General features: G+C 38.4%; 1 protein-coding gene across 2 annotated transcripts in view; it reads right to left on the reverse strand.

Annotated features, from left to right (window-relative positions):
* KCNK10 (potassium two pore domain channel subfamily K member 10) overlaps positions 1–16,970 on the reverse strand; it is a 75,252-nt gene that overhangs the window by 18,402 nt on the left and 39,880 nt on the right. For both annotated transcript variants that reach the window (XM_054068960.1, XM_054068959.1), the window contains exon 6: positions 2,259–2,445. In XM_054068960.1, coding sequence (XP_053924935.1) covers positions 2,259–2,445 — 187 coding nt within the window. The remainder of the gene's footprint in view (positions 1–2,258; positions 2,446–16,970) is intronic.

Below are 16,970 nucleotides of genomic sequence, written 5' to 3' on the forward strand. Positions count from 1 at the left end.
ACAGTCCCATGGGCACAGCCATATCCTTCAATGCAGGTGAACAAACATCACCTTGGTGATACCTGCATAAATCTCTGCCTGAAAAGCAAGCCTACCAGGGAACTTGGACAGAGAATTACATGTTTCCTGAACTCCAGCCTTGGTTAGACAAGAGCTAGACACCAACCTGTACCTCTGCTGTATGACTAGAGAGAGATTTTAGCATTTTCTCCCATTAAAATCAGCATACAACACAGTTTAGCATTTCCCCCTGATTTTTTTGCCTGAGACATTCTCATGACTCTAATTTTATCCAGACTCAGTACAAGTGTATGTACGTTGTTCAAACATCCCCATGGAAAGTCAGACCTTTGAGAATTGGCAGGGATCAAAATATTGTTTTCTACGTTAATGTCTTCCCATAGACCACATGTATCAGTCTCTTTTTTCCAGTCTGTAAGAGTGTAAGACAATGGAAGGTGGGGGCTGCTGTTGCTATGGTACAATGAGGCTCTCTGATCATACATTTCTCTGAGGAAGCTTGCTATGAAATAGAATGTCTAGGCCTATCTTACAGAGTAACAGGTGATTGAGAAAGTATAAGACTACTTTTTTCAGCCTATCAAATATTCTGGGTTTTTTTCAGGCTTCATCTATAATTGTATCTTCAACAGTAGTACAAAACCTTCCCCAGCTTGCTGAGAGCTGGGACACATTCTAGGTGTAATAAATCAGCATAGCTCCATTGATGCTGTTTTACCCAATATGATGTAGTATTTTTGATCTGATGTAGAAGGGACAGAGATACTGAGAGATTAAAGTGACAGAAAATAAAAGTGACAGAAAATCTGTCTCAAACCAGCAATAAACCCCAAATCTCCTGGTGATCACCTGCGTTAAACGCTTATCATGAGATCTCCTCTGAAGTTTTCTCATTCAAGGCCTTCGATCTGACTTTTGAAAAATCCTGGTTGTTAGTAGACACTCAGCTGTGAATTATATTCTCCTAATCATGTTGGATAAAGGACAATTTAATTTAATATTCAGATCCTTTTTACTACCGTACCATTAAAACAATACCAAAGTGTGATATGCTTAAGAAAAATATTGCGAATTATTTTTACTTCACACTGTGATACCATAAAGACAGAACATCAGTGAGCTACTTTTCACATTTAAGTAATTAAAATGGACCAAGCTGACACAATTACTTCTGTATCTGAATGCTTGTAGAACACTTCTTTTTCGTATCCAGGGCTCTCTTTGTTCAGTGCCTTTTCTTCCTCAATAATTCATGTCTTCTATACCACTGTGTCATAATAGATGAGGATTAGATTCTTTCTCTGCAAAAATACTTATCTGCAGCTCTTCAGCAAGGAAAACTTTATATATCCCTGTAGTTTCTTTTGATGCTTTTAACTCATTTTTCAGTGATTTATAGAAGTAACGAAACAGCACCATAATACGGCTGTTTGTAACATAGACATCTTAGTGTCCTAATTAAAAGGACCACTAGCAGGAATGAGGAGTAGAGGTCATCCACTACTGGGAAATAATATACACTTATTTTAAGCACCTTTTCGTTAGCAAGGCAGTTATGTGGGGGGAAAAAAAAAAGTCTCTCATCTCTCCAGCTAACAATCTTGACTCCTTCTTTGGGAATCAATAAGGATGGATATTTATAGTTCCTGCTAGTACTGTATTAATCTTGGAGAGTATCCTCCCAGCGCTGAGAAGCATACTACATAAGTCCTTTTCACACACGAGTTTTCCTTAATAGGGCAAATGCAATGTCAAAATTTCTGCCAAGGTTAGAGAACAAAATGCATTTTCTGGAACGCTGCATCTGCTGTCGTAGCAGACCACTACTACTTCTCTGGGCCTATGGCTCAGCTCTACTTTGTAAAAACTTCTTGCATTCATAATTTTGGCTACTTGCTTCTGCAGTCAGCCTCAGATTGAGCCCAAATGGACTAATACAAATCCTGAATTCAGTGTGAAAGTAATTTGACTTTTGCATAATTCATTGCATGATAAAGAGTAGTCAAGACTTCCCAGGCTCCCATTATCTAAGTTTCTGAAAGGTTATAGTCTGCAGACAGCAAAGCATCTGGATCTTAAATCAACCCATTGTCCTACTGCACAGTAACCTTAACAGGAAGTCCTCACATCACTTCACTGGAATATAATACATTGTGGAAAGTCTCCTCTCTACACCACAAAACAAATCCAAAGAGCCAAGGCCCTCATACACAGCACCAAGGCTCGAAGCTGCTCACCTGCTACAAAGTCACCAAAGCCAACAGTAGTCAGAGTGACAACCACAAAGTAGATGGACTCCAAGGCTGTCCATCCCTCGATGTGTTTGAAGATAACTGCAGGAATGGTCACAAAGACAACGCAGCCTGCCAGGATGAAGAGGATAGTAGAGATCACCCGGATCTTTGTTTGACTCACTTGTTTTTTCTAGAAGAAGGAAATAACAAAATAAAAACAATATTTTTTGAGTTGATTTCTGGGACTTTATACCTTGAGAATGGCAGACTGATCATGCTAGTGTCACTTGGTATGTTTCTTTCTGCCTTTTGTGAGCTTATTAAGTAGAATACAACCCTCCCTCGCTGTTAGCGATAGCCCTGCCCAGGTAATATTGAATCTCTGTGTCTGGTCCAAGAAAATTTTGACTCCCATTTTCTATGCACTACTAGCCTACCAGAAACACAGCCTGGAAAAAACAGTCCTGAGCTTCAGAAAGGCTCCAGTACACTCCATTTCAGGTTCAATGTGTAAGAAAAAGCACACATTCACACCTCCACAGATCATATGTATACTCACATTGTCTCACCAGCACCAAGCACTCAACAAGCAAAACCAAGATTAAAATGGAAACAGACCTGTTTTTTTTCCCTCTAAACCTATGAGATTTTATGCAGAAATAATTCATGCTTTGGGTATTCTAGACTTAGGATTTCTGTCTTTCATTCACAAATATGAAGGTTAAATCTCTTTTTTCAAAAATAGATAGCTATATTATTGGTTTACTCCAGAAATAAAGGATTTATGTCAAATACCAAATGACCTGAGATTAAATTACCTACATAAATCCACACTAGAAAGCTCTTGAACGAAGAGTATGTGTGTTACTAGCTGCTATAAAATGAATACAGATATAAGCAGTGTAATTGCAACATTTTACACTCCTAGGTCATATAAGCTCTCAATTTATTTAATATAAACTTAGATTTTGTTTCAGCGATATTCATGCAAGCCTGGAATAACAAAACTGACTCTAGAAGATTTATTTTGGATTTTCTCTGCTATAAATAAACTCAAAATTCAATACAGTTTCATGAGAAACCTGGAAATTACTAGAAATCTTATTGTGGATTAATTACAGTAGCAATGTAAAGTCTGTATTTATCCTGGAAAAAGAATATGGATATCTCGGTAAATCACATATGGATATCTCGGTAAGTCACATATTTCCAAATTATTCTTACTAATCAAGCATCTCCCTTAACCCAGAAGTGAAATATCATTTCAGATTAGGACATTGCCTACACAGGAAATAAGGTCTCAGAAGTTATCTCTATAATATACAGAAGAGATATTGCCTCAACCGGTTAACACCTAACCAGCTTGTGAGCAATATTACTGCTTCCACTAAAGTATGAGCATTTCTTTTAGAGGTGCAATGTCAGACTCTCATTAGGCACTCATCTGATCTGAGATTCTCTGCATTTAGAACCTAGGTAGCAGTGTAAATATTCCATGTTTCATAAATACTTTAAGTTCTGAAACTGTTTGAGATTTAAGTGTCCCTACACTTAATTTTTGTGTGTGTGTGTGGATGTTGGATGAAGTTGGCCTTGCTATTTTACAACAAAGAACACCATTTTGTGCTGCCTGGATTCTCAGGAATAGGAAAATACAACATTTACACTCCAGTTTTGGCACAGCTATATCAAGATGAGACTAGGCTAGCCTAAGCCACTGCAGTATTACACTGAGCAAAGTCATTATTAAAAGAAATAAATATGTATAAAATATACCACATATATATATATAACACTACATATACATAAATAGCATTAAAGGTTGAGAAATCTGAAAAGGTTCATACAAACTTCTTTTTCAAATAGTATTTTCAGTCCGGAGCTAAACACTGGCAAACAGCTCAGCAACTCCAGCCAGGCTAACACATGGTCTGAGCCCATTTTGTTGCAATAAATACAGAGTTTTCTATAAGGATCAAAATGAAATAGCAACAGAGGCATTTCCAGGTAAAGTAGTTCATCTTACAGTGGTTTAAGTAAAATGAAAACACTCTTAAAAAACACTCTTGAAAGACATACTTTCTACTCCTTTTTTTTTTTTTCAGTTTTGTTTTACCAACAGGTTCTTCTCCACACTAATGGAACAAATAATTTGTAAGACATTCATCAAATATAAATAAATCAATGCCTGCTAATGAGAGAGACTTCAATCTAAATTCACTTAAAGCTAATCTGGAAAAGATCTGAGGAGGAATCTAAGAAAATAATGAAGAGTTTTCTGTGATACAGCCACCTATGAGGGGTCATTTCCACTCAGTAATGAAGGTGCTGATTTTTACTCTTAAGGTGGGCTAAGCGCTAAACACCAACATCAATGATATCTCCTTCATAATAATTCAAACAGCCTATGGTCAATCTGCTCTAGTGCCAAGAGCGATGAGGAGAGACATTCCCATGAAAACACCCTTATCAGTGGAATTTAGTTCTCATGCAACTTTTCCATCAATAATTGTGACCTCGCTTTTTCTTTATTTTCTATTACATACACGAGGGTCTTATCCATGTTTGCCTTAGCCAATAATTTCAGAGGGTAAAGGAAATCCTTTTTCCTGTTTCTTTTTTTCCCTTTATTTTCTATCTCTCTGATCCTACAGATTAAAGCTGATGAGATGGATTCTTTTACCGCTCCTCCCCTTTTCAATTGAATTAACTGGAACATTTTTTCTGACCTAACCAATGACAACAAAAGTACTACACAAGGTTCTTAACTTCTCAAGCTGAGACCATGGGGATGATACATATTCCTTCCAAAAGGGAGTAAGAGATATTAAGTATAAAATGAAAAGACATTACAGCCATTTATCAGACTAGACTAAATGCTAAATATATGGCACACATATATTTCTATGAACAGCATATTTGAAATATGCTTATTCCAAAATTTTGTAGTGTCACCTCCAATTTCACAGAAACTCCTCCAGCATACAGTACTACTCAACCAAAAATAGCACTGGAACATTTGCTGCTTCACAGTGAGCTCAGATGGCTCCTACACCTTCCAAACATTTTCTTTTCTGAATTCCTGACAAATACTCCCAAGACTATCAGCAAGTTGTATACCTTTTTGCCTAGACAACCAATATCATATTTTTAGTGCTAGTATAGTGTGCCTGCTTGGAACACACTGTCCTTATCTCTCCACAACTGTCTGCATTTGGAACACTCTTCCAAACAAAACACATTTCTTTCACATTACTTTCATTCCCTTTAGCTATCCTTACCTTTATGCCCTCTTCCATGCTGCCATCTATTGTTGGAGCAGATTATCTCTGCCCGTGCACTAACTAAAGAGCTTGTCTTCTAAATCACTTTCTCCAGATCACAATATTTTAATAAGAGGAAAATCAGTCTTTGTATTCAAAGCATAAAACAGATTATCAGATATATTGGTTCTATTTTTTTCTCTGCCACATACTTCAGGTATGCGATAACATGTAAGTACAATATAACAATCTTGTTTTTCCGTGTTCTCTGAACACAGCCAGTTCCAGCCTGCTTCAGCAGATTCACCCCAGGACACTGCTGAGTCCCTCAGACTAGATGGTGGCACCCCTGCAGAAACATATTTAAGAAAGGGCAGAAATGCTGGACAGGCAAAGGAGGAGGGACCAGAGTAGGGAATGAGGGAATAATAAAGTCAAGGTAGTTGGGAGGTGCTCCATGGCAGAACAGGTACCTCCCTGAAGGGACTGCAGCCCACATGTGACCAGTGAAAGACCAGAGGAAAAGGGCTGAGAAAGAGTGGCAGAGAGAAATCACTGTGTCCTGATCCCAAACCCTGTGCCAGTCACTGCTGCACTGGAGAGATTAAGTGCGACCTGCAGTGATAACATGGGTGGAGTAGAGGTGTATGGAGTGAAGTGAGCCTGAGAGTGAAACTGAGCCTGGAAAAGAGGGAGGAAAGACATTTTGAATGCTTCTCTTTTTTTTTTTGTTTCCAAACACCAAAATCAGTAAAGAAATATTTATGCTAATTGGCAATAAGTTAAGTTAAATTCCATAAGTCAAGTCCATTTTGCCCCTGACAGTACTTGGTAAGGGATTTCACTGCCTTTATTTTGACCCATGAGTTTTACCCCTCTTGTTCTCCCCCTGCAGGGACCGGAGTGAGCAGCCAGCCACGTGGGTGCTTGCTGTCAGCCAAGGTCTACTCAGCACATCAATGAAGGCAACACTCGTTGAAAGTATAGCAGCAGAATTCTGAATAAAATATTTTAAAATATATATGACATTTCTGACACCTCTGTGGGCTAAGTGCAGTGGCATGAACCATTATATTAGAGATAGGCTACAGCCTAACCAGCTCTCTTGGTGCCTCAGTGCTATTTTAATTCTCATGTTATATAAAGAGCACCTCTATTGCTGCACACGAAGATGCAAAATCCATCCCCTATTTCTTAACTGTAGTGAGTGCCATAGGGAAGACAGATATAAAAAGCTGTAATCTCTCACATTTGTTACTAAGCTTGGAAGAGACAATCCTGAACACATACATGGCATGGGTCAAAGTAAAGATTTTTTTTTTTTTTTTTTTTTACATCACTGTTTTTCCCCACAAAACCACACTTCTGCAGGGTGTTGTCTAGACCCAGATGGAATACGCAGCAAGCTTCTCATAGAGAAGCAGCTTTCTCCAATGTTATTTTTGTAAATCTCTAGGCATTGATCTACCTGCAGTCATAATGTGAGTACTGATACTGTGTTATGAAAATACAGAAACACTGGATCCGAAATTTTCTAGGCTTGATATACCCCTTTGCAATCTTCTTCCTCTCTCTAGGAAGCACACACAGGGGTTTCTAATATGCACCAACTAAATTTTGCACATTGCTTATTATGCTACTGAAAAAACAAAAATAACATTAATAAGCCCAAACCTCTGCTCTGGCTGAGCTGTGTTCAGTCCAAGAAAAAAATAAATGTTGAATAAGAGGGTTCCATTATATATATGGTCTTCTCAGACATTGGAGCAGATAAAGGACAACAGAGGTTCATGGCACAGACATAAGCAATTTTAAAGGATGCTCAAAGAGGCCAAATTTGGAATGTATTTCTCCTTCCTTCAACCCCCTTTTGAGTTACACCTATATTCTCTTCTCCCAGGGAGTGCAGGAATGGGTTAACAATGGTTTTTCTACATCACTTCCCTGTACCTGAAGGGATTTTGCCTTGCCATTCCTGGTAACCCTGATTTTGATCAGCGTTGAGTCAATGCTTTCATCTTGTTCATCAGTGAAGTTCAGGGGAAGAAATAAAATGCAGTTATGATGGTGCAAAGAAAAGTGCCACATACCAGCAGGGACAGATTTATGAGTATATGCTCAGCATCTCATTAACAAATGCACTGAGACAGAGAAAGAAAATTAGTGCAGCTAGATCAAAGAGAGATCTTCTTATCTATTGCATGACATGGCCACTTTCAAGGACATAGCAAGAAAAAGAAAATTGAACTTCATGTTAGAAATACCTCAGCAGGGTGGAGAAACTCAACATTCTTTTTTTTTTAGCTCTGTTTGGGATTTCTTTTTTTTTTTCTGTTATTTCATTGCTTTCTTTTACTTTCTTTCTCTACAGTGGAATAAAGCATGCAGATTCCTTCATACTGGTGAGTTTTCAGAACATTTCCTTAGTCAATAGAAATGTAACAACAGCAGCATTCCTAAGGCTAGAGTAGATGCTTTCTTGGACTATATACTGAAAGGTTAAACAAAGGACAGATATTCAGGCTAGACTTTTTGGACAAGCAGCCCTTCCTTCTTGTGTACAAGAATACACATCATTCTTTACAATAAATTTTTGCAGAAGCCTTCAAAGAATATTTTTTATTTACCAGCTAGATATCCACGCTACAAAGACTGCAATATTGCAGTCCTTCTAGTGAAAAACTCTAGTTGTTACTAGCCAAGTAATCAAAGAGTATTCTTGCAGGTAACTAGCCCACACAAAGTTAATTTTAGTCCAGGTGGCCTACAGATCCCAGGGAAGTGGAAGGAAAGTAAAACGAGGAATACAGAGCAGCTTCCTCCAGGCAAAAACATGGAAAGAGGGAAAATGCCTCACCCCTAGAAGTGTCCTTCCATGCCACAACTCTCCACCCACTCCTCACAGCCTTCTCTGATTTTTTTGCAATCAGTCTATTACGAATGATTTTGGGTTGCCATTTCTGTCATTTCTGTCTTGTTTTTTCTTTACTCCCTATATGGCAAACTTAAACAATATTGATGTTAGGATTTTCTTTAGACTATAAATCAGGTTTTCAGAGATGGCAACACCTGCATCAAAACTCTGGCACATCAGATTTGGTATTTCAGCACTTCAGTGTCAAGAACACAGAGAAGTTTCCACATCCTGGTTTCAAACCAAGTAAAAAGTGGCAAAGACTGGGCTTTGAAATAGAGAAAGCAAAATGCTCATCTTTTTTTCACCACAGTAAACAGAAAAGAAACAAACAGAGGAAACAATATCTGGGAAAAGGACAGAGATTATATTCCAGAGATAATCCCTGAAAATTTAATTCACCATTACTCTACTGGTTCTGTATTCTTTAAGGATGATAAATCTTCATGCATAGATCAAGCCATCACTCACAGAAGGGTTTGGAAACTCTTCTACACAGTGTCAACTGCCAAATACTGTCTCAACTTGCACTTTAATCAGATTTTTAACCAGTAATTGCCTACTACACCTGTCTTTGACGTATTAATTAATTCTGTGTGGACATTCAAACAGGTGCTAACATATTAAGCACCCTACAAAAAAAAAAGCTAAAGTAGATGAAGAAAAACCCTGACAATAACAGAAGATTTGGGATTTGTATGCTACAATAGCCACAGTCTATCCACAATCAGAAAGCAATGTAATGAAAATTGCTTCTCGTAGGAAAAAAATAACTATTACAATTTACTTTAATACAGATCAATACCTGAACAGTGATAAAAAAAGCTTTTGTTTTAATCATGGATTCCTGACTAGGTGTCACACAATAATCTGCTTTTAAGAGCTTTAAAATATTATGATCTCTGGAATTTGGTGACAAGAGTATGACTCCAGTAAGAAGAATTGATGATTTGAACCTCTAGTAACTTTAAATAATAAAGAAAAAAACCTGAAAAGATATTAAAAGGCTTCACATAAGCAGGCAAAGCAAGTACAAGATTTCCTCTGGAGGATCATGTAATCAACAGCTATGCTGTGCAGCGCCTAACACTTACAGAAAGAGGGGTTACAGTACCACCAGTTATAATCACTTTTGGGGTGGACTTCAGTGCATATTGGGTTTCGGGTTTGGTGCACTGGAGCTGACTTGAGATTTCCAGACATCACTCTACTCTGGATGTAAGCACTTTTAAAGCCTGGCTTTAGAAAAGTCTTCCCTCTTTGGTTTATACTATCATTTAGTGAGACTGATTTGATTCTAAAATTGGAGCAATTATTATCACTTCCTGGTGTTGACATGTTCTCTCTTCTTACAGAGCTGCTGCCTTCTCCTTCTAGCAACCCCAGGAATGCCCTTTTCAACTACCAGCAGGCTCAGCACCTCCTGGGGCTCTCTTTAGAGACAGACTCACTCCAAAACCTTCAAGTTCCTCTCTTTGAATTTGTCTCAGGTTGATGCTATATTTCTCACAAGCCCTTACAGACCTAACAGACATTGTTGATAAAGCTAAAATGTTTAAAAGATCTTTCAGAAATGTCAAGATCTGAATCTAACTGTTCAGGTTAATATTAACCCTTAAATTATATACCATATTGCAAATTATTGACTTGCAAAAAAAGATGTGCTCCTCAGCCAGTCAACACAAGCCATAGATTCCAAACCTATACTCGGCAGCAAAGATCAGTGCATATGGAAAAATCAGCAAAAGGTTTGCTGCACTTCAGTTGCTTTCCCTGAAGCAGATTATCTGTAAGTATCCCTAACTGAATTAATTACCTTACAGGAAACAAAATGCCAAAAACTGGGATCCATGGATTTTGTCATTAATTTTTAGTACTAGCATACTATCTCAGCACTGTGCAGAAAAATATATCTTCCTGCAGCTCAAACATAACAGAAGGGGAAGTAATCCAAAAAGTAAAACCAAATTCAAGACCATACCACAAGCCAGTGGTTGACCCTAAAACAGAATTCAGAGATAAATTTGACTTTGGTGGATGAAGACTTGACTCACTACATGTAATTAAGTCAGAGTGCACAGCTTTGGTTATTTATCTCACCCACAGGATTATGATTTTCCTTTATCTTCTTTTGGCATTGGAGTACAAGGACTACTAAAGCAGGTGATGATCAAAAGCAAAAATAAAACTTTCTGATATCCTTCCATCACCATAATTAAAGCACGGATTAGAAACATGAAAAAAAGAAAAAGTCTCCTGCAGTATCTCAAGGAGAAAAGTATTTCAGAGACAGCCATTGTAAATTTACCACTCCTGCCTTTCATCCTCCACTTCAAGTTTGTAAAAGTCTACATTCACACTTCTGCCACTGCTAGACATACTACAGCAAAGTGTCCAAATGGTCATGGGTCTGGACTGCTTTATGTCCAAGAAAAGCAATTAGAACAGCAATTCTTGTTAAGAAGGGTATCGAAGGAGTCCAGGTAGGAAGAAGCAGAGAGACGAATACATTTGCAGAGTATAGAGAGGTTAACAGTCCTCTTTATAACAGAAATGTCACTGACGAACTAGAGAAGAATGCACCCAGAGTTTCCCAACCTGGAGCATGCATCTTGACAATTAGGTCCTGGATTTCAGGACTGCATGAATTTTGGCTTAAGCAGTTGTCAGAGAATGTTTTTTTGAAAGGATTGAAACATACTTCCTCACTGCACCTTATTGTTTTCTTCATGATGAAACTGCTTTTCAAGAGGGTGGAGGGAGGAATGCAGCCATCAGAAGTGGTTCACAACCTACTGCAGTGTGGTTGGAGACACACTGAATTTCCACATGCCTTAAAAGTCACTGTGCTGAAATCTGATTTTCCTGAGGAGAGCACATCTGCCTTAAATTGCTACAGACAAATTATTCCAAAGAGTCTAACATTTCGGCAGTGACTGTGTTTTTAAAGACAATTACTTTTGATCTAAGTAAAGTCTGATGAGGAAGATAAACTGAAATGAATGGAGGGAGAACATTTGCTGATTCTAGTGTGTCCATGCTCAGTATGCAGCTACTCTAAATTGCTCTTCCAAGCTGCTATTTCTGCCACGCTCTTTATACACAATTGCTGCAATTTCAGGGTTCTTAGAGTAGTTGCATTCATTAATTTCACTTTTATCATAAGCTAATTTACAAAAGCACGTCTTCAGATTTAAAACAGAGGAACTGAAAATTAACTAAAATACTCATCAGATTCGCAAGATACTATGGATGCATTGCTGGCAAGCACTAGAGTGTATTTAGATTTTATATTATTCTTTGCATTTGTATTATTCTTATGTAAAGCCCATTTTTAGCCATAGACACTTTATGGGGATTATGAAGGATACCACAGTGCCTGCAGATCTCTTCCGTTAGTATTTGGCTATGAATTTATACATAAACTTTGTGATAAATAATTGCAAAATTCAGATCTGAGTCTAGGTTTTGGTTTAAATCATGCCTAAATTTCAGGATGCTCATATCTGAAATGTTCGTTCAGGTGCATACCTATTTGAAATAAACACTACACAAGTATCTACATAAGCAAACTAATCCTTAAGCACCCCTTTCTTAACCTTGCTCAGGGAACTGTAACTCTCAGGAGGACCTTTAAGGTATTACAGGCATAAGAACAGATAGTCAGCTGAGATTGCTTCCATACCTTTCTTCTGGGTTTGCAAATCAGTGCTATAAAACACTTCTTCAGTGTTACTACTTGCATCCAATAAAGGATGGAGATCCTCTTTCGCCATCCTTTCATTGCTAATTAACGTATAGAAACATTTTAAATTGTATTTTATAGCAGTAGTCAGATTAAGTTCTAGTTGGGCTTTGGTACTTCTAATTTTCTTCTTGCATAACTTCACGACATCCTTGAAGTCCTCCTGATGGAGCGGCTGTTTGCTCTAACTTTCCCATTCTAGCAGTATCTTCACACCGGCTTCACTTAATTTCTGTCATCCCTGATCACTTTTTCCAACCTCTCAGCCTCACTTCATCTTTAATTTCTGTTTGGCTTCTTCTCTTGATCACACATTGCATCTTTTTCTGTGCCTACATATTTTCCTGTCCATTTAAAACCATTGTTTACAAATCAGTGTTTCCATACAATCTTAATACACTGAGGCTCTGTTCCTGTCTGGTTTCTATGGTATCAAAGTGCTAATAAGCAATACCAGAATGTAATCAGACCTACTGTCTTTACTGCAACAAAAAGAAATTCTTACTAGATATGGAAATGTATGATTCCTCTCTGCTGACTGATTTTCATATCTCTCAGCTATTTTATTTTTGTGGAAATGACCCCAAAAATTGTTAGGCTAAGCTCTAAACACTGGAATTTCAGCTCATAACCCTTTTATTATTTTGGAATAGTACTCTGTAGGTGCACCAGTAGGGTGAATTTCACACCCATCCTGACAGCTCTGCCCAGAGCCAGGATGCCAGCAGGTGGTAGATTGATCATTGTACTGGACCACTCCCCTGTGGAATTTCTTGAGTTAATTTAAATAATAATAATTTTTTAAATTGTAGGTTTTTTTCCTTACAGAAAATCACTATTAAATGTAAAAAAATAAAAGATAGGATGTTAATATCCTGAGTGAGCTTTTAGGCGCTTATGTAACAACACACAGATGCTGGATAGTAATGAAACGCAATAAAACAAAACAGAAGAGATAGTCTTGATTGTTTTATATTTTGATTAGATGTCAGGAAGTGGAAAGGAGACTTTTCCATCAGTCTTCCATTAATTTGATTTGCTCAGAAAGGCAGGTGTCAGTTCACATATTCAGAACTACAAATAGGATCTTACTAGCTACCATATCACTTAGGTTATAATACACCTATCTACTATGTCCCAAATTTTGAGTTCAGTAACAAGACTAGAAATCCAGAATGATCATAGAATCATAGAGTGGTTTGGGTTGGAAGGGACCTCGAAGTTCATCTAGTTCCATCCCTGGCCATGGGCAGGCACACCTCCCACTGGATCAGCTGCTCAAGGCCCCATGCAGGCTGGGAGGGGGCATCCACAACTTCCCTGGGCAACCTGTTCTGGTGTTTCAACACCCTCATCGTGAATAATTTCACTGGTTTGTCTAGGCAGTGATCTGGATCTGAATTTCTGGCTTTGGGAATGATCTCATCTGAAAGTTAAGATACAGCTGCCACAAAAATGAGAAGAATCTATGCTGATACAGGGCTGGAAGAGAAAGCACAGTGTGGGAGCTGCCTGGCTGGAAGCAAAAAGGGTCCCTGGGTTATGACATTACCCTAGGGAAGAAGAGGTAAAGGTAGTACTTCAAGGAAACATCAAACAACTTCTTTGAGCAGCAAACTTTGTTGAAAACTCACTCACTAGTACTGCACTGGTGGCAAGTATAATGCTAAGGGTTTGATGTGAGCTAAGGGAAAGAAGAGGAGCAGAGAGAGCAAGGGCAGCAATAATAGAGCAAATGGATGGATAGAGAGAAGACAAAGGAAGAAGACTATACTTTTAAGTGTTCCTCCTCTGCACAGTTACTCTCTTGTACAAAGTTTCTTTTCCAGAATCTGTTTTTCATTCATTTTCAAAAGGAATTTGTAAAGACAATTCCTTTAATTTGTACAGTAACAAAACAGATCAAAGAAGCCAAAAATCTCTGAAAAGAAGTTCACTTTCTAAGAGAAAGTGTAGCTAGGGTAGATCTGATGTATTCAGAAAGATAAACAACAAAGTTCAAGAAAGGTAGAGCTTTGCTGGTTGCTAAAAGAAAGTTTTCCACCAGTTCAGTGGGACTCCTCTTACTCCTGCCCCAACTCCAGATGCATCTTACAAGAACTACTTTTACTAGGACTGTTTCAAGGTTAAGGTAATGCCTACTGCTTTCTTTCAGAAAAAAAAAAAGAAAAAAGTATATATTATATTATTTTCATAACACTTACATGTCTCTTAAATCTAGAGCAAACAATTTCTGACGAGATCAATGAGCAAACAGGTTCTCTAAGCTGAAAACTTGAATGACCAGTAGCAGATGTGTCTATTCTGACAAATCCTTGGCATAGTGAAGTGTGAGTTGTTCACAGAGGCATTGAGTTTCTGCACAAAGCAGTGTATTTTCTTGAAACATGAGATTCACAAGTACAGCCTTACAACCATACATGTCTCTGGCTGTTTGCTCACATCCCTGTGTTGCAATTCACACACTATTAGCTGTGTTACCAGACCTGTCCTCAGTGTCACACTGTAAGCCAGAGGAGTAAAAGCAGTCACCAAGTCCAAGAACTACTCACAATGGCTTCACCTCAGGAGACAGAAAATTCTGGATTTTTTTCAGAAATATGTTGTGCACAGTCTGAATACCTGCATCTATACTGAACTGCAAGGTGTGGGAAGATCTGTCAGGTTTTGCTCATCCTATCTACTTGCAGTGAATGTGAACATTCATTGCAAGGTCTGAATAAAGACTATCTGAATTTAGCCTCTATTTAACTTATGATAATGACAGCCGCTGCTTTCTGTAACTGTGCCCTCCACCTATGGAGTGCCATTCTTTCTATCTTTAGATGCTTGCAAAGCATGTGTGTACACATGTATGTACAAAGCAAGACAAAAGAATGGAGTTTGTTCTGCAGTTTATTATAGAAACAGTCTCAGGTCATTCATGAGATCCCTCACATATGTAAGATAACAATACTACTTTTGTGGGGGGTTATGTCACCTTGGAATGCATGTTTCATTTCTGTAGTGTCTGGAAACTTTTGCCAGGTGAAAGTTATGCATGGGAATTTTCTACTTTTGAATTAGATTTTGAGTGTGTACATCGTTTTTTTCAGATGGGTTGGGAGAACCAACTCATCACTGAACCCAGATACTGAATGCCTGTGACCAGCGCATATAGTGTATCTGGTGACCCTGTACATAACTGTTTTCTTAGGAAAGACACTTGTATGCATGTGACAACAGACGAGTAGCTATATTCTGATCCAGATCATTGAAGATGAGACATATAGGAATAAGCAACAGCTGAGTAGGTAGGGCTTGCTTCCATGGTGGACACTTTGGTTTACATCTCTGACCTGTCTGCTGTGTATTTACTTGTACCAAACACAATTACTCCAGTAGAACAGATGGCATAGATTAGCCAATGAGTAGGGTTTGGGATACTTCCTCATATCCCAGGGGTGCCTCCTTTTCCTAAAATGGTAGGTGAAAAGTTACTGTTTTCACAAAGCATTATTTTTCAAGTAAATACTTCCAGCCCTACCTAGTTACAACAGAATAGTTGTTTTCCTGGTTAGCTACACACCAAAATAGTGGCAACGTTTTGGATTACAAGATGAGCAGTGGCACGTGTCCAGCTTGTCTGCTGAAATATTCTGTCAATACTGTGGGGGCAGTGTGTATTAGATAACAGTAGATCTCTTTCCGCCTTTATGGAGTTCAAATTGCTCCTAAGCTAAATTTGGCATTCTTAGGCTCTAGTTTGTGCTGCTAATTAATGGAGGTTTGGTGGGGTTCCCCACAGGTCATGTCAGATGCAGCAGAAATGCACTAGGACAGCTCCTCTAGGAGGAATCCTCCTTTCATCTTTCTAGCTAGTTCCTTGCATGGCATCAGCTCCATGCTCACAGCTGCACTGGTGGATGGAGCAAGAGACCTGTTAGGAAATGCATTTGGTGAAAAAACTGCTGTGTTGACAGAGAAAACTTCTCACCTGCCAATGTAAGTATATTGCCTCTTACCTAGCTTCAAAAGTCACCCTAACCATAATGAAACATCAAGTTGCCTTGAAATTTCATCCATCTGTACAAGTGATGACAAAGTTGCAAGGATTTCATGAACTCTTGGCAGCCCTGACACCAGCCAAGTAACATACGTAAGGTTGAACAGGATAAACGGAGGCAACCTGAGACAGACAGAAGCAGAGTGTTGAGGCTTATGCATGTGGAAGTCTGACATATTATAACGTCCAGGACACATGCAAAGTTTCTTCCCATTCCCTTCCTGAAGGGTTACAAGCTGGACTCTCAACTGCCCTTGAAGACCCACTAAAATGCAAATAACACAGTCAGGTAGTGAATGCCATCTTAGACACTCAGCTACAAAGCCTGTGGGGGCAGACTTAGCACTGATTTTCATTTCTTCTAATTGCTTTTCAAAATGGGATTATTAGAACTGCATGTGATATTCATGGTGCAAGTGCACCATGGGTTTGTGCAGTGGTAAAATGGTATTTGGTTTTTCAACTCCTTTGCTGACATTCTTTTGTCCCTTTCTAACTGCTGATAAGTTTTGCAGTGCTATTTTCAGACAATCATCCGTAGTAATCCCAGATTGTTTTTGGAGTAGTGAAGTTTGATATTATTTTGGTACGAATACATTGTAATTTCTTTCCTCAAACTTAAGAAATAGGCATTATTTTGTATCATCAACACTGGATTCTATTTATTATCTTATCATTCTTTCGCAGCTTCCATTTTAGCTATCCTGAAACACTTAGAAGCATAACATCTTCTTGCCTTATCCATTCC

This window comes from Cuculus canorus, chromosome 5, assembly GCF_017976375.1.
Source record: "Cuculus canorus isolate bCucCan1 chromosome 5, bCucCan1.pri, whole genome shotgun sequence".
In the NCBI taxonomy this organism is placed as follows: Eukaryota; Metazoa; Chordata; class Aves; order Cuculiformes; family Cuculidae; genus Cuculus; species Cuculus canorus.